The sequence below is a fragment of the Rhinatrema bivittatum genome, chromosome 2 (assembly GCF_901001135.1).
Source record: "Rhinatrema bivittatum chromosome 2, aRhiBiv1.1, whole genome shotgun sequence".
NCBI lineage: Eukaryota > Metazoa > Chordata > Amphibia > Gymnophiona > Rhinatrematidae > Rhinatrema > Rhinatrema bivittatum.
The window spans coordinates 313,165,795-313,186,154 of NC_042616.1; the positions used below are offsets into that span (position 1 = coordinate 313,165,795).

A 20,360-nucleotide genomic window follows, 5' to 3' on the forward strand; every position below is an offset into this window, starting at 1 on the left:
CATTAGACACTTAGATTAAAGAGTATCAATTAATTTTTTCATTTAATCCAAGTGGATCTATTGTGTGTAAAGTGTAGATCCAAAACTGTTCACGCTTATTCAAGCGTAATTGGATATCTCCCCCCCCCCCTCCCGTGGGCCAACTTGTACTTGTTCTAGAACTAACCACTGTAAATCTGTAAACGAATGATGTAATTGGACACAATGCTGCACTAACGGGGCACGCACCAGCACTCTGCCGGCGCGCGCAAAATGATCCTGATCCTGTTGAGGAGCAAAATGTAAAAAAAAACAAAAAAAACCCAGGGGTAGATAGAATAGGGACAGGGGGCAGGGAGGAGAGGAGAGGGGAAGAGAAAGGGAGGTTAGCGTAGGGGGTTAGGGAACTGGGGAAGGCCGCAATGCGTCACCGTGCGAAATTGCCAAAGTTTACCCCTCACCCTTGCGCACACTGCATGCACATGCACACGCGGATTACAAACTCTGGTGCACATGTGATCGTGGCCCAACGATTTTATAACATGCGCGCGCCGGCACACACGTGTTACAAAATTGGCGCATCCATGTGTGTGCACTGGGAAGCACGTGCACATGGACGCATGCATGCACCTTAGAAAATCTACCCATATCCAGTCAAGAACAAATGTTAAGGCTTGGTAACTGGTTGTCAGTAAATCTGTACAGAAATTATTTTGTTTATATTGTATTTTTGAATTATATTTTCTTAGATTGTTTATTTTATGGTATATTGTGTCTTTGAATTGTCTGTTTTTAGATTGAATATCGCTTTGGGTGTTTTTTAAATAATAAAGCGGTTGATAAATGCCAATAATAAATATAAAAATAAATAGATCCCAGGTGCTAATTGCTCTTGAACTGGCATGAGCTCTCCACTGCAGCAACCTCACATGGGATGATGTGGTAAAGTGGTATGCCCCAACTTCTACTTCCTACAGGTCCTAAATTAAGGTCAGATTCTAGTGGAGATTCCCATGGAGGTCTTTACATCAGGTACTGGTTATTTTGCACTATTAGTGTTTCTCGACCCGGTTTCCTAGAGCAATCTGTTCCAATAGGTCTGGTTTTCTGGGTAACCAAAATAGGCAAATGAATCTGACTCTCGGAATTAGTGCGTACAAATATATCTCAAATATATCCAATACGGCTTCCTGAGCATCAGACTAGCTGTAGGGGAGTGGATGGGCCTTGAAGACCAGGTTGGGAATCAAACATTCACAGTTTGCACCATTCTAGAAGGGGTTCATAATGGACAAAGCAAACAGGAGAATGGGAGACCATGAAAAGTGGGGGAGTAACAGAAAGAATAGGTGTGTGATCATGTGACGAGAGGGACTGCAATGCCTTATCTTGGAATAAATTCAATGAGCAAGCAATGCGAGTTTTGTTTCCAAACATTCAAACACGTCAATGTATATTCTATTCTTAACTAGAAAGGAGAGAAATTCCTTCTGATCAAGTATTGTACTGATCAAGTATTATAATAACTGCACTGTTTTACTTTACGTTCCCTCTCCAAAAGGGGTCAGAAACATTAACTCCTATCTCTCTTATGACAAAAAATGCACAGATCAACAAGAAGCATACTGTAAGCCTAAAACTGAAGACTAATGTTAGCAATGGCCTCAAGTGTTAACCTTCTGCAATTCAGGACAGTACAGCCTTTACTTGTTAAAAAAACGAGTTTGAAAACTGGTTTCAGACAACCAATTGAATTGCCTTGAACCATCACGGAATTAATTTTAAAACTGGTTCAAAAGTGGTTTCAAGAGTGCTGAGAGAAAGATGGAGGTCCCATCCTAGCCTTAGAAAGCAGGCAATCGTTTTATCAGCTTGCCATGAAATTTGGAAAAAAAACAAGTCTATGAGTTTCTCAATAAGAATTTTCCCAAACTAATTAACATTCTTCCCTAATGAACTAACCACTTGTTTTTTCATTACATCTGGTTACTTCACCATAGCCCTTTCATTAATGACCTCAGCAGAGGTCCCCAAGCTACAGACCATAGGCTGCATCCGGCCCACCCTAGCAAATCTATTCAGCTTGTGGTCCCCAGGCCACAGTACTGTCAGTTGTGTGAGGAGAGAGGCCCAAGCCACAGCAGTGCCGATGGTGTGGGGAGAGCAAACTCGAATGGAGCCACCAGAGTAGGAAGAGGAAGAGGAGAAGGGAGAAGCTGGAGAATGGGTGGGAGAGGAAAGAAGAGGAGAGATACTCGATGAAAAGGGAAGCTTTGGAGAAGTTTTAAGCGGTGCTGCTGGGAAGAGACATGGGAAGAAAAGGGGAGATGCTAGAGTAGAAAAGGGAAGGGGCGAAAATGGGAGGAGAGGGAAAAGAAGAGGAGATGCTGGTGAACGGGGGAAGAGGGAGAGAGGGGCAGATGATGGGGAAGTGGGGGAAGCAGAGAGAAAATACTGAAGAAGAAGGGAGAAAAGAGATGGAGTATTTTCTGGAGAAGAAGGGTTGCAAGCTTCTGAGAAATATAGAAATATTGCTGACACCCTGCCCCCCCCCCCCCCCGCCCCTGGAGCCCTATCCTCTGCCTCCCACTCTTCCCCAGTATCTGCCCCCCCTGCTCCAGAAATTAAAATCACCAAGGGGGCTGGACAGAATCTCCCCACCCCTGCTCAGCAAATGCCAAGGGGACCCTTCATCTAGCCCTCTTGGTTTGAAATGTTCGCTATGGCCCTTCTTGCGGAATTCGATCTATCGTACAATCAAAACCATGGGACATACAGTATACTAATTGGCACAAATTGAGCCTTTGCGGGAATACGTGAAAGTTCAGCAAGGTGAGAAATAGAACTAAAGGGGTTACAATTAGAAATGGGCTTGATAGTTGTTCAAAAAATTCAGACCTTTTTAGATGATTACGAGCCAGGTCATTAAGAACACCGAGACTGCGAATTGTAAATCACTTCACTGAGTTAGTTGGCATTTCCTGCAATATGGAAATCTCTTTCTTCTAGCCTAAAGAGAGCATAGGTGGTCTAGTGAGGGAAGGAGCACACATGTGGGGGAGGAGGTTATTCCCCCTTCCTCCAGCACAAAGAAGAATAAATAGCTGGAGGTTTCTCACCACAGTGATTTTTTCAGGAGAAGGAAAGGTATCGGAGGAATGACTTTCAAAAGCTGCTGCCATCTTCATGCTTTCCTAGTTTGTTAAATGGGAGAGAAAGAAGAAGGGATTCCCCCCTCCCCCCCCCCCCCCGGCCCTAGGGGAATAACTGCAGGATCGTAATATTTCAGTGCATGGATTACAATCACTGCCATTTTTTTTTTATGGACTTGAAAACAATCCACAATCTTCTAGCCCAGTGGCAGGCCCAGATTTAGGCATAAACAACTACCTAGGGTGCCAAATTTTGAAGGTGCTCAACATCCAAGTCCAAAAGGAGCCTGCTTCTGTTTGCTTCAGGGCCATGTGCCTGCTCAGCTTCAAAGGGGTACCATCATGGTATTCCTCCTATGGGTGCCAAAATCTTAAATCTGGCCCCACCCAGTGGACTGCAGATCGTAATCTGTGTATCACAAAACTACAATTGGCCAACCTCTAGTTTCAAAGCCTCATCTCCAGGAGTGTGAACCAATCACACGGTGTCACAGCTACACATTGGGCCTTCGTCTCCTCTAGACGGTCTGTGCTGGCCTGGTCATAGCCCTCTGACAGATCCTTAGTGTTCAATAGTGGCACAGTGGGTAACTCAATATCTAGCATAACTGCTAAATGATTACCCAAGTATTACCCAAGCCTCTGGCATTCTGGATGGCATCTCAGGGCTGAGGGTCATTTAGTCTACCTTCAGAAACTAATGGAATATTCATTTCTTCCCCCTGCTTTAGATTCCTTATGGAATATATATCATGCTATACAGAAGTAATTAATATTCCAATTTCAACTGACACTTTTGCTCAATTTTTTGTTTAGATTTTTGTCTGAACTTTAGAAAGCTTTACATGCCAACAAACACACAGGCTGATACAGAAAAAAATGTGGGAGAACAGGCGAGTGTCCTGTGTGCGCGATACAGTAAATAAAATTATTCAAATTAGGGTCCGCGGTAAAAGGAGGCACTAAGGACACTAGCGCATCCCTAGCGCCTCTTTTTGATAGGAGCGGCGGCTGTCAGCGAGTTTGACAGCCGACTCTCAAATTGGCTGGCGTTAGTTCTCAAACCTGCTGAAAGCCACGGGTTTGGAAACCGGACGCTGGCAAAACTGAGCGTCCGGTTTTCAACCTGTGAGCCGCGGGCTGCTTTTAAATTTTTTTATTTTTTTATTTTTAATTATTTTTTACTTTTGGGACCTCCAACTTAATATCGCCATGATATTAAGTCGGAGGGTGTACAGAAAAGCAGTTTTTCACTTTCCCGGTGCTGAGAGAAATTAGCGCCTACCTTTGGGTAGGCGCTAATTTCTGAAAGTAAAATGTGCAGCTTGGCTTTCTGAATCACGCGGGAATAACTAATAGGGCCATCAACATGCATTTGCATGTTGTGGGCGCTATTAGTTTCGGGGGGGTTGGACACGCGTTTTCGACGCGCTATTACCCCTTACTGAATAGGGAGTAAAGCTAGCGCTTCAAAAACGCACATCCAACCGCGGCCTGTTAATAGGCAATGTAACGAAGAAAACTGTGAGCAGTGACATACATTACTAGTAGTACCTAAGCAATTTAATAAAGCGTCTGCCTTTTAAAACATAAGCCATGAATATTCATAGAAGTCACACATTTTAGCACTGAAATCAATATCGAACCTCGTGAACAGCTGGGAATAGCTACAAAAATCCATGTCATAGCCATACACTGATGGTAGTTCTAGTTATTTATGCATTACGTGGTTGTTTCAGTTTGATTTCCCATCCATTCTAAACATCCAGGAAGGGTTACAATAAAAATCTAAGGAAAACACTATAACCATTATGCAATGCAGGCAATCAAATCAATACAGAAATAAATAATGAGTGAAAAATCAATGAAATAAAAAACCAAAATAAGAACATTTACAAAAATAAAATAACTTCCCAGAAATATCTACACCCTCTTATAACCTAAAAGCTCAACCCAGTAAAAAATATACAAAAGAGGGAAACTTTTTCCAGGAAATAGCCTACTACATTCCCCAGGCTCGGATCCCACCCCGCCTCCCACAGAAGATATCCAATCCTCTGTTCAAACACTCTAGCACCATCTGCTGAAATTAGTATTCAGCACAGTACTTATGCTGAAAGGGTATGTGCCAAACTGTGACCTGTAACATATCAGGTTTTTCTTTTCATGTAGCTTAATAAAACTAAAGAGAAACCACTGAGACCATATCCCAATATCCTGTTGGTTCTCTGTCATTGTGTTCCAAAAAAGCATATGATAGATGCATAGTAGCAGCTACTGTGTAGGGATTGAATGTAGGTCTCCATTACATTGGATGGCCAGACTGAGGATCATACTGTAATCCTGCTAGTAGTTCATATTAGGAGCCCATGGAGAAGGGAGAGTGAATTTAGCAACAACCTAAACAGTAAATCCCAATATGACACACTGCATGTTGTGTCATGTTAATTGTTAAAGACAACTTAACGTCTCTTGGACCTCAAGAGTCTTGAAATGAGTATCCATCATGAGTGAGACTTTAGGGTTGCCCTCAACGTGATTAATTCCCGTTTCTGCTGAACACAGTCTTACCATCAGCAGTAACCATTCCCGGCAGGACCCTTCTGCATTGCACTACTGTAATACTCTCAGTCACTATCACAGATCAGCCATTGCAACCAAAGGAAATTATGCCACATTATAGTCCATGTGCTATGGTTTCATCGTGCATGATGAGGATGGTTAGCTCCGTTATGTTCTGCTAATTTTCTCTGGGAAAGGGAAGAGGACGGTGAGTATGGTTGTGGACACATGTGGATGCATATTGATAAGAGGAAAGGAATGAAAGTCTAAAATGTCTTTCCTATCTTGAAGTTCATGCAAGCCCTGAAGCATGCTAAGAAACTTTGATCATCATTGCTAGGGTTTATCTGGCATGGATCGATCAACCTTTTCCACTGCATAAGAAAAAAGATGGGCTTGGCGCATTATTTCACTAGTTCTTTGGTTCACTGGTCCAGGCAAACATCCTGGACTTTACTTTGGGTTTGGTTCTGGGCAGACAGCATTGTGGGCATAGCAAACAATCTAACGCAAAGCCTGCCAGGAATGACCAAGTCCTCTCTTTCATGTTCTCGCTGTCTCCCAGTTTCCAGATACCCACAATAATGAGAACAGGCACACTTCTAAAAGCAGAAGTCTTGGCTAAAGCCTTATTAATAGCTCTTCGTGTGCTCTTCATGAGATTGTATGCAATAACCTCACCTGAAACTTGGGACATGTCTTGTGCCTCGTCCGTTTCTATTTCCATTTTTCTTTGGTTATCTGACAGAGAAGGAAAAAATGGGAATTGCAAGTTACAGCCAAGCAATACAAAAAAAAGGAAAAGAGAGAAAAAAAGACATTTGCAATTTCAGCATGAGATTATCTAGCAGGAATAATGTATTTTCCTCTTTTTTATTTTTTTTTTCCCTCCATACTTGCTCGGGTATCAGACTAGCACAAACCTTGATCCTTAAAAAAAAAAAAACCCAACCCAAAACAAAATTACAAAGATTTATGTAATAAAAAAAAAATATCATTACAAGGACAGGAGGACCAAATTTGTTATTTATTGTTAATTTCCTACTGCATAATAACCCAAAATGCAAACTGACTGCAACAAAATTAGGCAGAAAATTAAATGGCCCAGGGTCATTGTAGGCACGGAATTCATTCTCTTGGCTGATCCATAGTTATGTTCTTTCTAATTTACTGAGCATGCATCGATGAACCTTGAGTCAGCTTGGTGACACGCGCACAATCAGCAATCAAAAAAACGAAGCAATTTGCTGAAGAATGTCTCATTTACCCAGGCAGGGCTGCCTATCTGAGCAGCCGCCACCACTACCTCTATTAATAATGAATCCACCTCCAGCAGTGGCAGATGGGCAAAACAGCAGCTTCCCACCTTCTCTGGCCCCTCTGCTCCTCCAGCAAGACCCCCTGCTTCAGACTTCAGAATTCTCTGCGGCACGGGGGAGAGAAGTGAAGCTCCCTAAAATAGCAAAATGAGCCCGGGAGAGAAGGGGAACCCAGACCTTCCTGTTTTGTTGACAGATGGCTCCACAGATTGGGAACCAAAACAGCGAGGAGGCTGCTGCTGACCTTCCACTGCAACACATGGCATTCCGAAAAGCAAGCTGCAAGGAGCCACAGACGCCGGGGAGAGAGGTGCGCAGATGGGGGTCAAAAGAAAAGCACCTAAAGCGAGAGCGTCCAAATCAGAGATCCCTGGCATATTTGGTGCACGTCGGGTTCCTCCTATGAACCACATGTTCTGCAGAAGCAGGTAATAACCCCAGCTCAACTGACTTGCCGAGTGTAAGCCTGGCAACAAGCAAACCAGGTAGTCATGAAGAAGAAAGTCCTCTAGTCTGGTCTGTAGCACTTTGTACGTTGGAACTCTTTTAAGGTCCAGTCACCACCACCACCACTTCTACCCCCGACCAAAAAATAAAAAATCCATTTTCAATCCCTGGTGAAGAATTCTTCTAGAACAGTCCAGAGACTGGGTGCATAGGGAGCACCACCCCAGTCCGGGCTTCCATCTTTCTTACAGAGCCCCCCCCCCCCCCCCACCAATATGCTAAAAGTAAACATAAATTAACCCCTTGGTGCCATGGCTGGTGACAATAAATACATTTAAAAAAATATTCCCCTTCTTCTCAAAAGACCTTTCTCTGCCAGAACATCTGATTTGATAAAGAACTTACTGCAGTGTTTGGCTCCTTTAAAAGACAAGAATGGTACAAAACAAAAAAACATATATGTGTAAGATTAATACTCCTGTTTCTGAAAAGTGAATTTGACTATTGTCTATCATTCTTGCTTTTTGATGGAGTAATACAACTTGCAAATGGAAACTTCACAGCTTCTCCCTCGATGTACAGTATGTTAGCTTTCCTCCAGCTTGGCAAGGTTACTCACTGCCTCCATGTGTCTAAGGAAGGGGTGATCCGGGCCTGGTTTTACCGCATTGCACTTCCTTAAGCGAGTCAGGACTACAGGTTCATTTGTGCAATGGGGAAAAACCAGGTCCAGATCAGCTGCCCTGAGCAACTGGGTCTGGCTCATAGCCTGGCATAAAATGATGCGGCACTGGGATCGCCTTTCAGCACAGCAGGGCCAGCACTCTCTTGCATCCTTGCTTGGAGGCAGTGCCAGCCCTGCGCTTAAGAATTCCTGTCACCTGCATCCATAGGGGGAGATTCACATCGCCACAGTGGCAACAGTGGCCCAGATCGACACAGACAGAGGAGTGTTGTGCAAAGAGGGGGGGACGGGCCTCTTAAAAAGAAGGTGGCGGCAGACCTGGTCTCCTCAAATCACGGGAAACGAAGCCAAAGGGCAATACATGCCGCAACCTCCGGTCCCGGCGGACACCCATCCACTCAGGATACCTTCCGATGAACGTGTGCAACGGTGGCTTCACCCCCTTACTCAACATTTTCCCTGTCTCCACCTGCTAGGGGATTTTTGCATATTTGCATCCTCCACAGGAGTTGAACATGCTCAGATTGTGATTGGCTGTCGTTTTTTGTTTTTGGAGAAAATTGGAGTTTTGGGGGCTGGCGATCCCAGCGGGCCCCACAGCTTGCAAAAAAAAAAAAAAAAAGCGGTAACAGGAAGAAATCCTGTCTTGTGAGCCCTGCATGGAAAGAAGCAGAGAGGAGAGAATTTTTTGCCTTGGAGAGTTTAGGACCTGTTATTTTTTGACCTGATCAGGCTTGAAGGGAAGCCAATCCCCCCTCCCCCACTTCCTGGAAGGGGCAGGATAGAGACTGCCTGTTCATCTACCAGTCAAGTGGGCTTGCAGCGCTCAGGAGAGTTATTGGGCTGAAGAGAAATTATTGTTGGGTTTTTCCTGTTTTTTAGAAGTGGAATTGTTTGGGCCTTCACGTTCCTATCCCAATCTTTTGAGCTATTTTTCTTTTTCCAAACACTGGGGAAAGGACACTGTTTCAAGCTGGGAGATGGATAAGGAGACTGTAATAAATGGGAGTCATTATTCTTTATTTCATGATGATGATTTTTGCCATAGTTGTGTAGATACTGGGTTTTTTTTTTTTTAAGTTGCAATAAATCTTTTTCCTTTGATCATCACTCCTAATCTACTGCAAGGTTTTTGCTACCTCCCACTTTAGAACTGTTTGGGAGGAGACAACCTAAACAGGTGCAAATTGGCCTTATCAGGGATTCAAGCGTGCCCCAGTGGGCTGGTCAGGTGTCTTATGTTGGTCGCAGTAGCCCTGTACCTGCAGAGACATTGCAACCAACACAAGGCCCCGCAGCATCTTTTCTCTTAGAGCAGGATCTCTTCTTGCTCTGACAATCTTATTTTCCCCACAGAAGCAACTCCCTGGGCCTGCTTCTCTCTCAGGCTCCCCTCACCACATTCAGTCTTCACAGTGACTCCCTAGACCTCGTCCTCTCTCAGGCTCCTGTCACTACGTTCAGTATCCATGGTGGCGGCGGCGGCTTCCTAGGCCTGCTCCTCTCTCAGGCCCTCTGTCTATGTTTAATCTGCAAAGCGGCTGCAGCAGCTCCCTCAGTCTGCTCCTGCCGCCACCTCCCCTCACACTTATGCTGCCTCTCCAGGCGGGAAGCAAACAACAGACCTCCAGCCACTGCCTAGAGGCCTCCCACTGTTCTCTGTTTTAGGGCCTAGTGTAATATTTGAAGTGTTGCCTTTTTATAGGTTGGGTTGTTGCTGTTTGAGTACTGGCTGTTAGTGAAGTTTTGGTTTGGGAGGTTTATACATTGTAACTCATGGCTTTCTGAGGATGAAGCCCATATGACGTGCATTATAGTAGGCCTACTACCATATGGGCTCCAAATGTCTTTTTTGCAGAGTTTTCCGGCTAGCACCACAGCAGTGCACGTAAATATAATATACATGTTCCTGTAAGGGATATTTTAATCTCAGAAGACTGTACTTTGAATGTCCTTTTACATGTAAAATCTGTTATTATAAATGTATAACTTTTAATTGTGTATGGGGAGGCTGAGACCCAGATGGGTAATACGACTCGAGTGGATAGTGTAAAGCTGTAATATTCTGCTAGAGTGCCTAATACCATTGTACTGCCCTGGCTGCACCTGCTCTATGGGAAAGCAGCATTCCATCTGGAACTATGCTGCTTTGGGTCAGTAGCTCTCTCCAGTCTCAGCTCCAGCAGTAATGCATGCTATCTCAATCAGGGCTTAATTTTTTTTTTAAGACCCAGATAAAGCCAATAGTATGGATCACTTCTGACCTCCCCTCCCCTACAACAGATTGGCAAAGCTGAGCTGGAAAACTACAAAAGCAGCAGATTCCGTGCAAGACATAGTCGACGGAAATGTGATGAAGTGAGGGGGCGAGTGGCCAGAGAAGTAAAGGCAAGCTATAGTCACAGAAAAGGAGGGAATGAGCCAGCAAGAAGTGACTCTGCAGTGTTGGGGGAGGCTTTTGTTTGAGGTGGCTGGGCTGAACTCTGAGAGGGGCAGCAGTGAGTCTCCTGAAGAGTGGGAATAGGAAAGAGTGGAACCTGCATCATGCTGGGGAAGGGTTGGCAGCAAGCAAGAACTTTACATAACAGTGCGGCAATGCGGAGATAGAAGGCACTCTCTGACTGAGCACATGAGCAGCAGCACAACAACAGAATATGTGTGTGTGTTTAGAGTTAATGTGTGTATATGTGAGCCACTGGCTGGCAGTGGGATTGCCTCAATGATTGACAGCTGATTCAAGAGCTGATTTGTTGGCAAGAGACTTTAGCACCACGTCAAAAAACGTTAACACCAGACCAGGTTGTGAGAGATTTAACTAACTTTGGGGAGGGTGGGAGGGGCTCCAGTTGAATGGATGAAGGAGGATTGCAGCTCAGTTTGCTTATCCCTGGTTTAGAGTGTGCTCTGCTTATTTAGGTAAAATGTGAAATTTATGTTGGAGATATTTTGGTTCAGTTCTGCCAGTTCTCCAGGCTCTACTTCTCCTCTTCCTCCAGTCTCTGTATCTGTGGATAATACAATCATCACCACAGTCCCATCAGCCCGTAACCTTCAAGTCCTCTTTGACACCTCTTTCTCCTTCTCTTCGCATATCCAAAATTCTGCTAAACTGTGCCATTTCTTTCTTTACAACATTGCCAAAATCCATCCTTTCCTTTCTGAACACACTACCAGAACACTTATCCACTGTCTCATCTCATAAGAACATAAGAAATTGCCATGCTGGGTCAGACCAAGCCCAGCATCCTGTTTCCAACAGAGGCCAAACCAGGCCACAAGAACCTGGCAATTACCCAAACACCATGAAGATCCCGTGCTACTGATGCAATTAATAGCAGTGGCTATTTCCTAAGTAAACTTGATTAATAGCAGTTAATGGACTTCTCCTCCAAGATCTTATCCAAACCTTTTTTAAACCCAGCTATACTAACTGCACTAACCACATCCTCTGGCAACAAATTCCAGAGGTTAATTGTACGTTGAGTGAAAAAGAATTTTCTCTGATTAGTCTTAAATGTGCTACTTGCTAACTTCATGGAATGCCCCCTAGTCCTTCTATCAATTTATTTATTTATTTATTTATTGGATTTTGTATATCGTCACTCGGGATCCATATTAACGGTTCACAACAGTAAATAATATACATCAAAAATAGTAAAATCAACTTAATATAAAACTAAAACATAACTAAAAAGCCTAAAATTACAGATCAGCCTCATAAAAATAACAAAAATGTTTCATAAAACATAGCAATAAAACACATCCAATTGCTGCCCCTTCATCCTCCTGTCTCCAATAAATAAATAAATAAATAAATATTATCCGAAAGTGTAAATAACCGCTTCACATCTACTCGTTCACAACCTCTCATGATCTTAAAGACCTCTATCACAGTCGGGCAGGAAGGCCCTCCGAGGAGCAGATAGCTGGGAACGCAGGGGAGCCCCTGAGGAGCGGGTACTCAGAGCGTTAGATGCCAAGACCAAGTCAGGAACTGGAAGTCCTCAAAGGATTCAGCAAGACAGAACTCCTTGCTAACTCGTAGAAGGCAAGGGTCAGTCAGGTTAAATACAATAGCGGGTTGACATCATCGGGAGGGGACGCCCCCAAGGTTCCAGTGATGACATGTACAAAGGAGGTCCTTGCATGCGCGCACCAAAGTGATTCCGGATCCAAGATGGCAGTCGGCAGCGTCCACGCTGTCTCGGGGACGCCGGAGAGGTAGGCGGGAACTCGCAAAGACCGCCATTCTGCCCAGACTTAACGGTGCAGGAAAAAAAGAGGTGAGCATGAGAGGTCTCAGCCGTCTGCGACCGACAGGCGTATCAGTAACCCCCCTTCTTAGGGCCCCTCCCCGGGGGTTTCGGCTTCCTAGGATGTGACCTGTGGAATTGTTGGATCAAGTCCTTGTCAAGGATGTTACATGCAGGCTCCAAACTATTCTCCTCAGGACCGAATCCTTCCCAGGAAATAAGATATTCCCAATGTCTGCCGTGTTTTCTTACATAAGAACATGCCATGCTGGGTCAGACCAAGGGTCCATCAAGCCCAGCATCCTGTTCCCAACAGAGGCCAATCTAGGCTATAAGTACCCGGCAAGTATCCAAAAACTAAGTCTATTCCATGCTACCGTTGCTAGTAATAGCAGTGGCTATTTTCTAAGTCAACTTAATTAATAGTAGGTAATGGACTTCTCCAAGAACTTATCCAATCGTTTTTTAAACACAGCTACACTAACTGCACTAACCGCATACTCTGGCAACAAATTCCAGAGTTTAATTGTGCGTTGAGTGAAAAATGTGCCACATGCTAACTTCATGGAGGGCCCCCTAGTCTTTCTATTATCCGAAAGAGTAAATAACTGATTCACATTAACCCGTTCTAGACCTCTCATGATTTTAAACACCTCTATCATATCCCCCCTCAGCCACCTCTTCTCCAAGCTAAACAGTCCTAACCTCTTTAGTCTTTCCTCATAGGGGAGCTGTTACATTCCCCTTATCATTTTGGTAGCCCTTCTCTGTACCTTCTCCATCGCAATTATATCTTTTTTGAGATGCGGCGACTAGAAATGTACACAGTATTCAAGGTGCGGTCTCACCATGGAGCGATACAGAGGCATTATGACATTTTCCATTTTATTCACCATTCCCTTTCTAATAATTCCCAACATTCTGTTTGCTTTTTAGACTGCCGCAGCACACAAACGACGATTTCAATGTGTTAGACTATTGCAACCTGCTCCTCAAAAGTCTCCTGGCAAGCCATCTCTTCACTGCAATCTGTCCTAAATTCAGCTGCATGACTTATCTTTCGCAAAGTCACTATGCTCACATAACCCCTCTTCTGAAGTCACTGCATTAGCTCCCAATCCACTCGCACATAGAGTTGAAGCTATTCTTTCTCACCTACAAATGCCTGTACTCTGCAGCACCTCACTACCTCTTATCTCCCTTGTGCATTTTGCTCATTGGACAAGTCACTTCTATCTGTGCCCTTCTCCTCTACCGACAATTCTCGACTCTGTGCTTTCCACCGTGTGCTTGGAATGGTGTTCCCTCTCTTGCCATGTTTAAATCCCATCTAAAGACGCACCTCTCTGAAACCGCTTTTAAATCTTATGCATGATTCTCTGCCTTTAGTCTTGTTAACTAACATTCTTTTCTTTTTAACCACTGTCTTGCTTTCTGAAATACCCCAAGTCTCCTGTCCTGTACGTTTGTCTTATTAGATTGTAAGTTCTATTGAGAAGGAACTGTCTATCTGTATGTTTGTACAGCGCTATGTATGTTGCGTAGCACTATAAAAATGTTAAAAAGTAATAGTTTTTTAAGCATGCGCTGCAAGGAAAGCACATGAGGGAGTTAGATAGGTAACCTGTGGACTGGTTTGAAAAAATCCCTCGGGCTGATAGTTTCCTACAGTCTGCCTCTGAAACTAAGTGAGTACCCTTGTGGTCGATGAGACACCCTACCGCAGCATTGTAGGCACCGGAGGCTTAGATCCTCCTCCCTACCGGTGGAACCTTGGCGCCCAGGGTCAGAAGTCTAAATGCACGAACAAAAGATTAGAGATCCAGGATGGTGAGAAAGGCCCTGTAACATCTGGATTAGGGCCTCTAAAACCAAGAGGGGTTTATGTATGCATGCATAAAGCAGAGCTGCAGACAGTCGAAGCAGAGTGCATGCAAATCACTCTCATGCATGTTCATTAGGAATATCCTGAAAACCCAAGCATTTTGGTATCCACAGAGCCTGGAAGCCATCTGCCCCTGAACATGTCCCATTCGTTTAGAGCAGTGTTTTTCATGCCGGTTGTGGAGTAGCCCACAGCCAATCTGGTTTTCAGGATATCTGCACTGAATATGCATGAGACAGATTTGCATGTACTGCCTCCACTGGATGCAAATCTCTCTCACACATATTCATTAGGGATATCCTGAAAACGTGACTGGCTGGGTGTGTCCTGAGGACTGGGCCGAGAACCTCTGATGTCAGGGGCAAGGCTAAAAGCATGAATAGGCTTTCATAGCACAAGCACTTTTACCTAGATTCAAAAGAGATGTTCCCAGGGGTTCTTTACATCAGAGGAGGAAAGAAGCACCCGTACACTCCATTTTCAAAATGTCCACACGATACTGTACCCCCAAAAGGTCCCCCTGCACAAGCAGCAGGTACAGAGTACATACGCCCTTTGCAGGCACATATTTTAAGCAAGCTCATATTCACTACTCCCCTTGGAAAATTAGTTACAGTGTATGCAGGGCAAACAGGCTCAGCGCACGGGGTGGCACCCCTGGGGGGGGTGGCAGGCCGGCGGCAGCAGGAGAGGCTGCAGGGCCACCGATGGAGCGTAACCTGCCAGCGGCTGAAGAAGGAGAGGTCCGTGTTTTTATTTGCGAGCGTGCACACCCGCGCACAACTTCCACTCCCCCTCCTATGCAGGAAGGCCAGTGGGCCTTGGAGAAGTTCATCCCACCACAGCCCGAAGGGAGGCACGCGGGGGCCATGGTGGAGGCCATCCCACCACGGCTGGATGACAATAGGAGGCCCTGTATGTATGTGTGTGAGCTTGTATGTGTGTGTGAGTGAGAGCCTGTGTGTGTCTGTGAACGCATGTATATATGTGTCTGTGTGAGAGCCTATGAGTGTATTTGTGTGTCTGTGTGACAGCCTATGTGTCTGTGTAAGTACATATGTTTATGTGGGAGAGCCTATGTGTGTGTTTGTTTGTGTCTGTATGACAGCCTATGTGTGTGCGTGTGTCTGTGTGAGAGCCTATGTGCCTGTGAATGTGCTGGTGAGAGTCTGTGTGCTTATGTGTGTTTGTGAATGTTTGTGTGCCTGTGAGAGTTTATGTGTCATATATAAGCTCTTACGAGCATACACAGACACATACATAATGTATCTGTGAGGGAGAAGGAGCCTGTGTATATGAGAGAATTTGTGAGAGAATGAATGTGCTATTGTGCGTGTGTGTGAGAGGGAAGATACAAATTTGTATGCTCTACCTCCCCAATCCACGATGGGGGTGACTGGAAATCAAAGGATCCCAGGTATGGAGAGCAGGAGACTGTTAAATCTTTATTAGTTTTAATTACTGGGTGCAATTTGATGTTTCTGCTCTTTTGAAATATTTAATCTTTTTGGTGGGGAAATAGAACGTTTTTTTAATTATTGGATTTTTTATTCTTCAGATGTTTTGAAATATTTTATTGGTGTTTGGGAAATTTTGAATATTCTTATTCATTAACTGGTTTGAAATATTTATTCTTTTTACAAATCTGATTTTACTGTAATGATTGATGTTTTATATTTCTTGCTTTTATTATTGAATGTTTTATGAAGAATGATAATGTTTCTATTTTTCTGCACATAGAGGCTGCTTGTTGTGGGTTCCAGTTCAGTTCTTCTCAGCACGTTTCTGTTTATACTTTCTGATCTCTTCATTCTGTATTTGGTGAGGGTCTGTCTGTGTTCTGCGTTTGTGACCGAGGTGAGGGGGTGGGAGCGCGTCAGTTTTTGAAAATATAGATTGCAGGAGGGAGCTGGTCTTTATTTGATGGGCCGGGACAGAGACTGAATAAATTAGGGGGGGGGGGGGGAGGCAGCACAGTAATTGTTCACACAGGGCAGCAAAAAACCTTGCACTTGCTCTGAGGGCAAATTGCCCCTCATGTGATTCAGTCAATACCAGTATTACCATTATTTATTTAGATTAATTTAGTGCTCACTTTTCTGATGCTAGTTCAGAGCAAGGTACATTTGGTATTTGCCTGTCCCCAAGAGGGCTCACAATCTGAGGGCCTCGTTTACTAAGCATTTCTCCCCTAGACTCAGAATGGGAGAAAGGCCTTAGCAAATCAGGCCCTAACTTTGTAGCTGAAGCCACGGAGGGTGAAGTAACTTGCTCAAGGTCACAAGGAGCAGCAGCAGGCTTTGAACTCTGGCTTCAGTCTGCTGCTCTAACCATCAGGTTACTCCTCCACTCCTTGTGCCATACTACAGCACAGGATGCAACAATTCCCGTAACCAGAAAAGAGATTTTTCTTTGCAAAGGTTTCAGGCGACGTTTTAAAACAACATCTAAGAAGTCGTTAAGAGATCTGAAATTCCTACCCCTCTCACCAGCAAAATTTTATCCAGATCAGTCAATAGCCAGCTGAAATGTAGCCAGATAAAGATTCAGTTACTGGGGGCGGCCGCATTCCAGAGGCATGGCTAAAACGTATCCACCTAGCACCGATATTCGGCGCTAGCCAGATAAACTAAGCCAGGTAGGTCAGGCCAGAGAAAAGGCTGCCCTAAATACAGCTGGATAGCTTTATCCAGGTCAAGTTATCCAAGTACATTCAGCTGCAGACTTACCTGGCTAAATTCTACCGAATATCCGGGTACAATTACCCAGGTAACTTTCCCGCTCACCGATCCCCAGAACATCGACAGCTATCTTGCTGCAGATCTAGAGATTAAAGCTCAGAATTCCACCAATGTTAACTCTGCTCATTGGATTCATCAGGGGTGGAAATATATTTAGAAAACTTAGGTGCCAGTCCAACATTTTTAAAACCCAGGGAAAATGTTTTCCTTACTATTTTCTTGCTTTTTTTTGGTTGTGCTATGTTGTGTATTATTTTGTTTGGCTTTTTTTTTTCTTATTTTGTTCTTTTTTTATCCTTTTTTTGTTTTACATTAATTTTTGTAAATTTTTTTTTGCTTTTGTGATATGCTGTCGCTTTGCTGAATTTTAGGCACTGAGTGCGAATGTTTCACTGCGCTGGTAACCTGGCTTCCGAGAGTTTTCTAGTTGTGGTATTCAGTGGTAAGGTACTTGCCCATCCATTAAAGCAGGGCTTACCTTCTGCTCTGGTGGTTATCACGTGAGATGTGGAAGGTACCGTACCAGAAACATAGCCGTGCAATCAAATTATAATTGCTTTCCATTTTTCAAAGTTTTATGTAACGCTTTAGTATGCTGTCTACCTATCAGGAAGAGAGACAGTTTGTTCAATAGAGATGCCCCTGAAGGCATTCAGTAAGCACGTTACTATCTCGCTGCAGCACTTGCCACATGCAGTGACGGTGTTTGACTTACTTTTTTTTTTTTTTAAATGCCAGTGCACACTTTGCTGCATATTTAGTCCAAGGCAGACCCACATAAGCAAGATTGAAAGTGGACCACTTCATTTCCAAGGAGCTGACACTTAACTTTAGAATGTCTTTTGCTCTGGGGCATTGGCAACTCGACCAATCCAAGTTGCAATCCTTTTTCATTTTCAACACAGGGTTAAGATTTTTTTCTAGCCAGTTTGTATAACAATGGCGCCCATTAAACGGATCAGCTCTCCAGATGCATCCAGGAATCGGGAAAAGCTTCCCTCCCTACATCTCCTCCCTTGAAGGTGAATTTTAAAAGTCCGACGTGCGCATTCATTAGGGGATGGGCGAATACGTCGGGCTCATGCGTGCCAAACAGATTTTTAAGAGCTGCCAAAGTATGCGCTTATCCCCCGCAGCATGCACGGAAAGAAGCAGGGCGTGGAGCATGGTCTGGGCGGGGCATGGCATTTCGGGGCATGAAACTGAGATGTCCGCGTAAATACTTACGCAATCCGTAGTGCGCCGAAGTCCCCTCCCCGCGTAACTCTATTTTTCTGTGGATGATGTGTAAGTTAAAAAATGAATGATTCAGATCAGCTGGAGCGATTTTTACAGAATAGAGTAGTTCCTTCAATTATTTCTTCTTAAAAAGTCCAAGTGTTATAAGAGAGAGAAAATTAAAGCGGATAGATAGAAATTAACTGGTAATTGCCTATTTTTGAATTTCAAATATATAGAGTCCCCTGTAGAGGTCTTATTTGAACTGATTGCCTATGTTTGAATGTTTCAGTTTATTTTCTTGATCTGAAAAATTTGTTCAATATTACATGAATGTCAAATTTTTGTTTGGCTAAAGATGATGAAAACTGAAAATAAAGAATTAATACAAAAAAAAAAAAAGAAAACTAGGCAGATCTGCGGTTTTTAAGGGCGGGGCTAACTTGGGGGGGGAGGGGAAGAAGACTATTAAATCTGGGGGGGTTTGGATGACCTCTCTTTTAACTGGGTGAACTGGGGATAAACTGGTAAAACAGGGAATAGCCTTGGCACACGCCCCTTTTAAAATCCTCCGATTTATGCAGTAGAAGCGGCATTTGTGCGCACTCATGCGCATCCACTTAAAATTTGGCGCACGTGTGCGCCCGGCCAGGCTATTTTATAACATGCGTGCGTATGCGCGTACATATTATAAAACAGACTTGTCCCTGGGCGCGAGCCGACGTACGTGCGCCAATGTGTGCCCCCGCGCTGGTTTGAAAGTTACCGTCCCTATGTTGCAAAATCTGGAGGTGAACAAGAAATTCTGCACGGGGGGCAAATCCCCTGCAGGGAAGAGCTGCCCCAAATACCTTCCACAGGCTGAATATCTCCAGATATCTGGCAATTTGACAGAACTGAGGCCTAAAAGAAAAAAAAAAAACCAGAAGTATTTGTTCTAAGTCAAGCCAACCCGATCTGTAAGAGCTAGTTGAGGGTACTGTATGGTGTCACCAAAAAAGAAAGCCCCCTCCTACTCTGCAATTTGCATCTGTTCAACTGGGGACAGAACAGACTCTCTAAATTTCGATTCACACTGAATCAGTCAGCCTTGCCTGTGGGCACCGGAGAATAGCAGCGGAAGTGGAAAAAGAAGAAGGGGGGAACTGACCCCCTTTCCAGTTCACTTGCCCGGAAAATGCAAGCATGCTGCTGGGTTAGGGAAAAAGAGGAAGTCGCACTGCAGAACAGAGTAGCTCTCCACACCTTTGCCTTGCAACAAGGACAGCTGGAAGCGCCGAGCTATTCCCAAGCATGTTACCAGCCACTTAAGAAAGAAGCTGCTTGCTTTTTTTGCTGTTTAGAGATGTATGGGTGCTTCTGTCTGTCTGTCTTCGTTGTATGTGCCTAGGTCTGTGTGAAATAGCAATGCTCGCACTGGCTTCAAACAGCTGATGGCTTTTAGCAAAAAAGAAAATAAAACAAAAAAAAGAAAGCTCAGGAAATAAATATTAAAAGAAGGAACTCTGCAGTTTACCGAAGAGGAGAAGGCGAAAATGGAATTGACTTAACAGCACCCCATCACCACCACCGTTGCCACAGAAAAGGAGCCTGAAAGGGACAACATCCTGGCCACTGTGAACGCTGTGTCGCTCATGTGTTGCAGGACAAATTCTCAAACTTCTATCCAAACTGCCCCTGACTCTGCCATTAACCTTGGGTCTGAAGCAGAAGTCACCTGCTGGAATCATTTCTGCACTCGATTCTAGAACAGCCCATTCCTGAAGGAAATAGACTGTGCTCCTATATGCATCTATTTAGCCACTGAAGTCAGTTTATTGCTGTAAGGGGATAAATCCTCTTTTTTTTTTTTTTTTAATGTTTAGGACATTAACACTTGGGGGGTGTTTGCCCCTTATTACCACTGCTACATGCAACACATCGGAATATCTTTTTATAGCAGAAGGCTGGAAATTGACATCGTTCAACACAAAATGCCACAATGCATTCTTTAATAAGAAGCACAATAAAATCATTGGTTTATGACTGTTAAAAAAAAGTGTGAAAAAAAATCTGTTTGCCTTGTCTACCATACGAAATAGTAATGAAGGACCCAGAACACTGGCTGCTTTGATACCTT

At 44.1% G+C, this 20,360-nt stretch overlaps 1 protein-coding gene across 12 annotated transcripts in view; it reads right to left on the reverse strand.

Annotated features, from left to right (window-relative positions):
• The window catches only part of IKZF1 (IKAROS family zinc finger 1), a 233,341-nt gene that overhangs the window by 207,977 nt on the left and 5,004 nt on the right, over nucleotides 1-20,360 (reverse strand). For all 12 annotated transcript variants that reach the window (XM_029589750.1, XM_029589749.1, XM_029589747.1 and 9 more), the window contains exon 2: nucleotides 6,375-6,434. In XM_029589750.1, coding sequence (XP_029445610.1) covers nucleotides 6,375-6,434 — 60 coding nt within the window. The remainder of the gene's footprint in view (nucleotides 1-6,374; nucleotides 6,435-20,360) is intronic.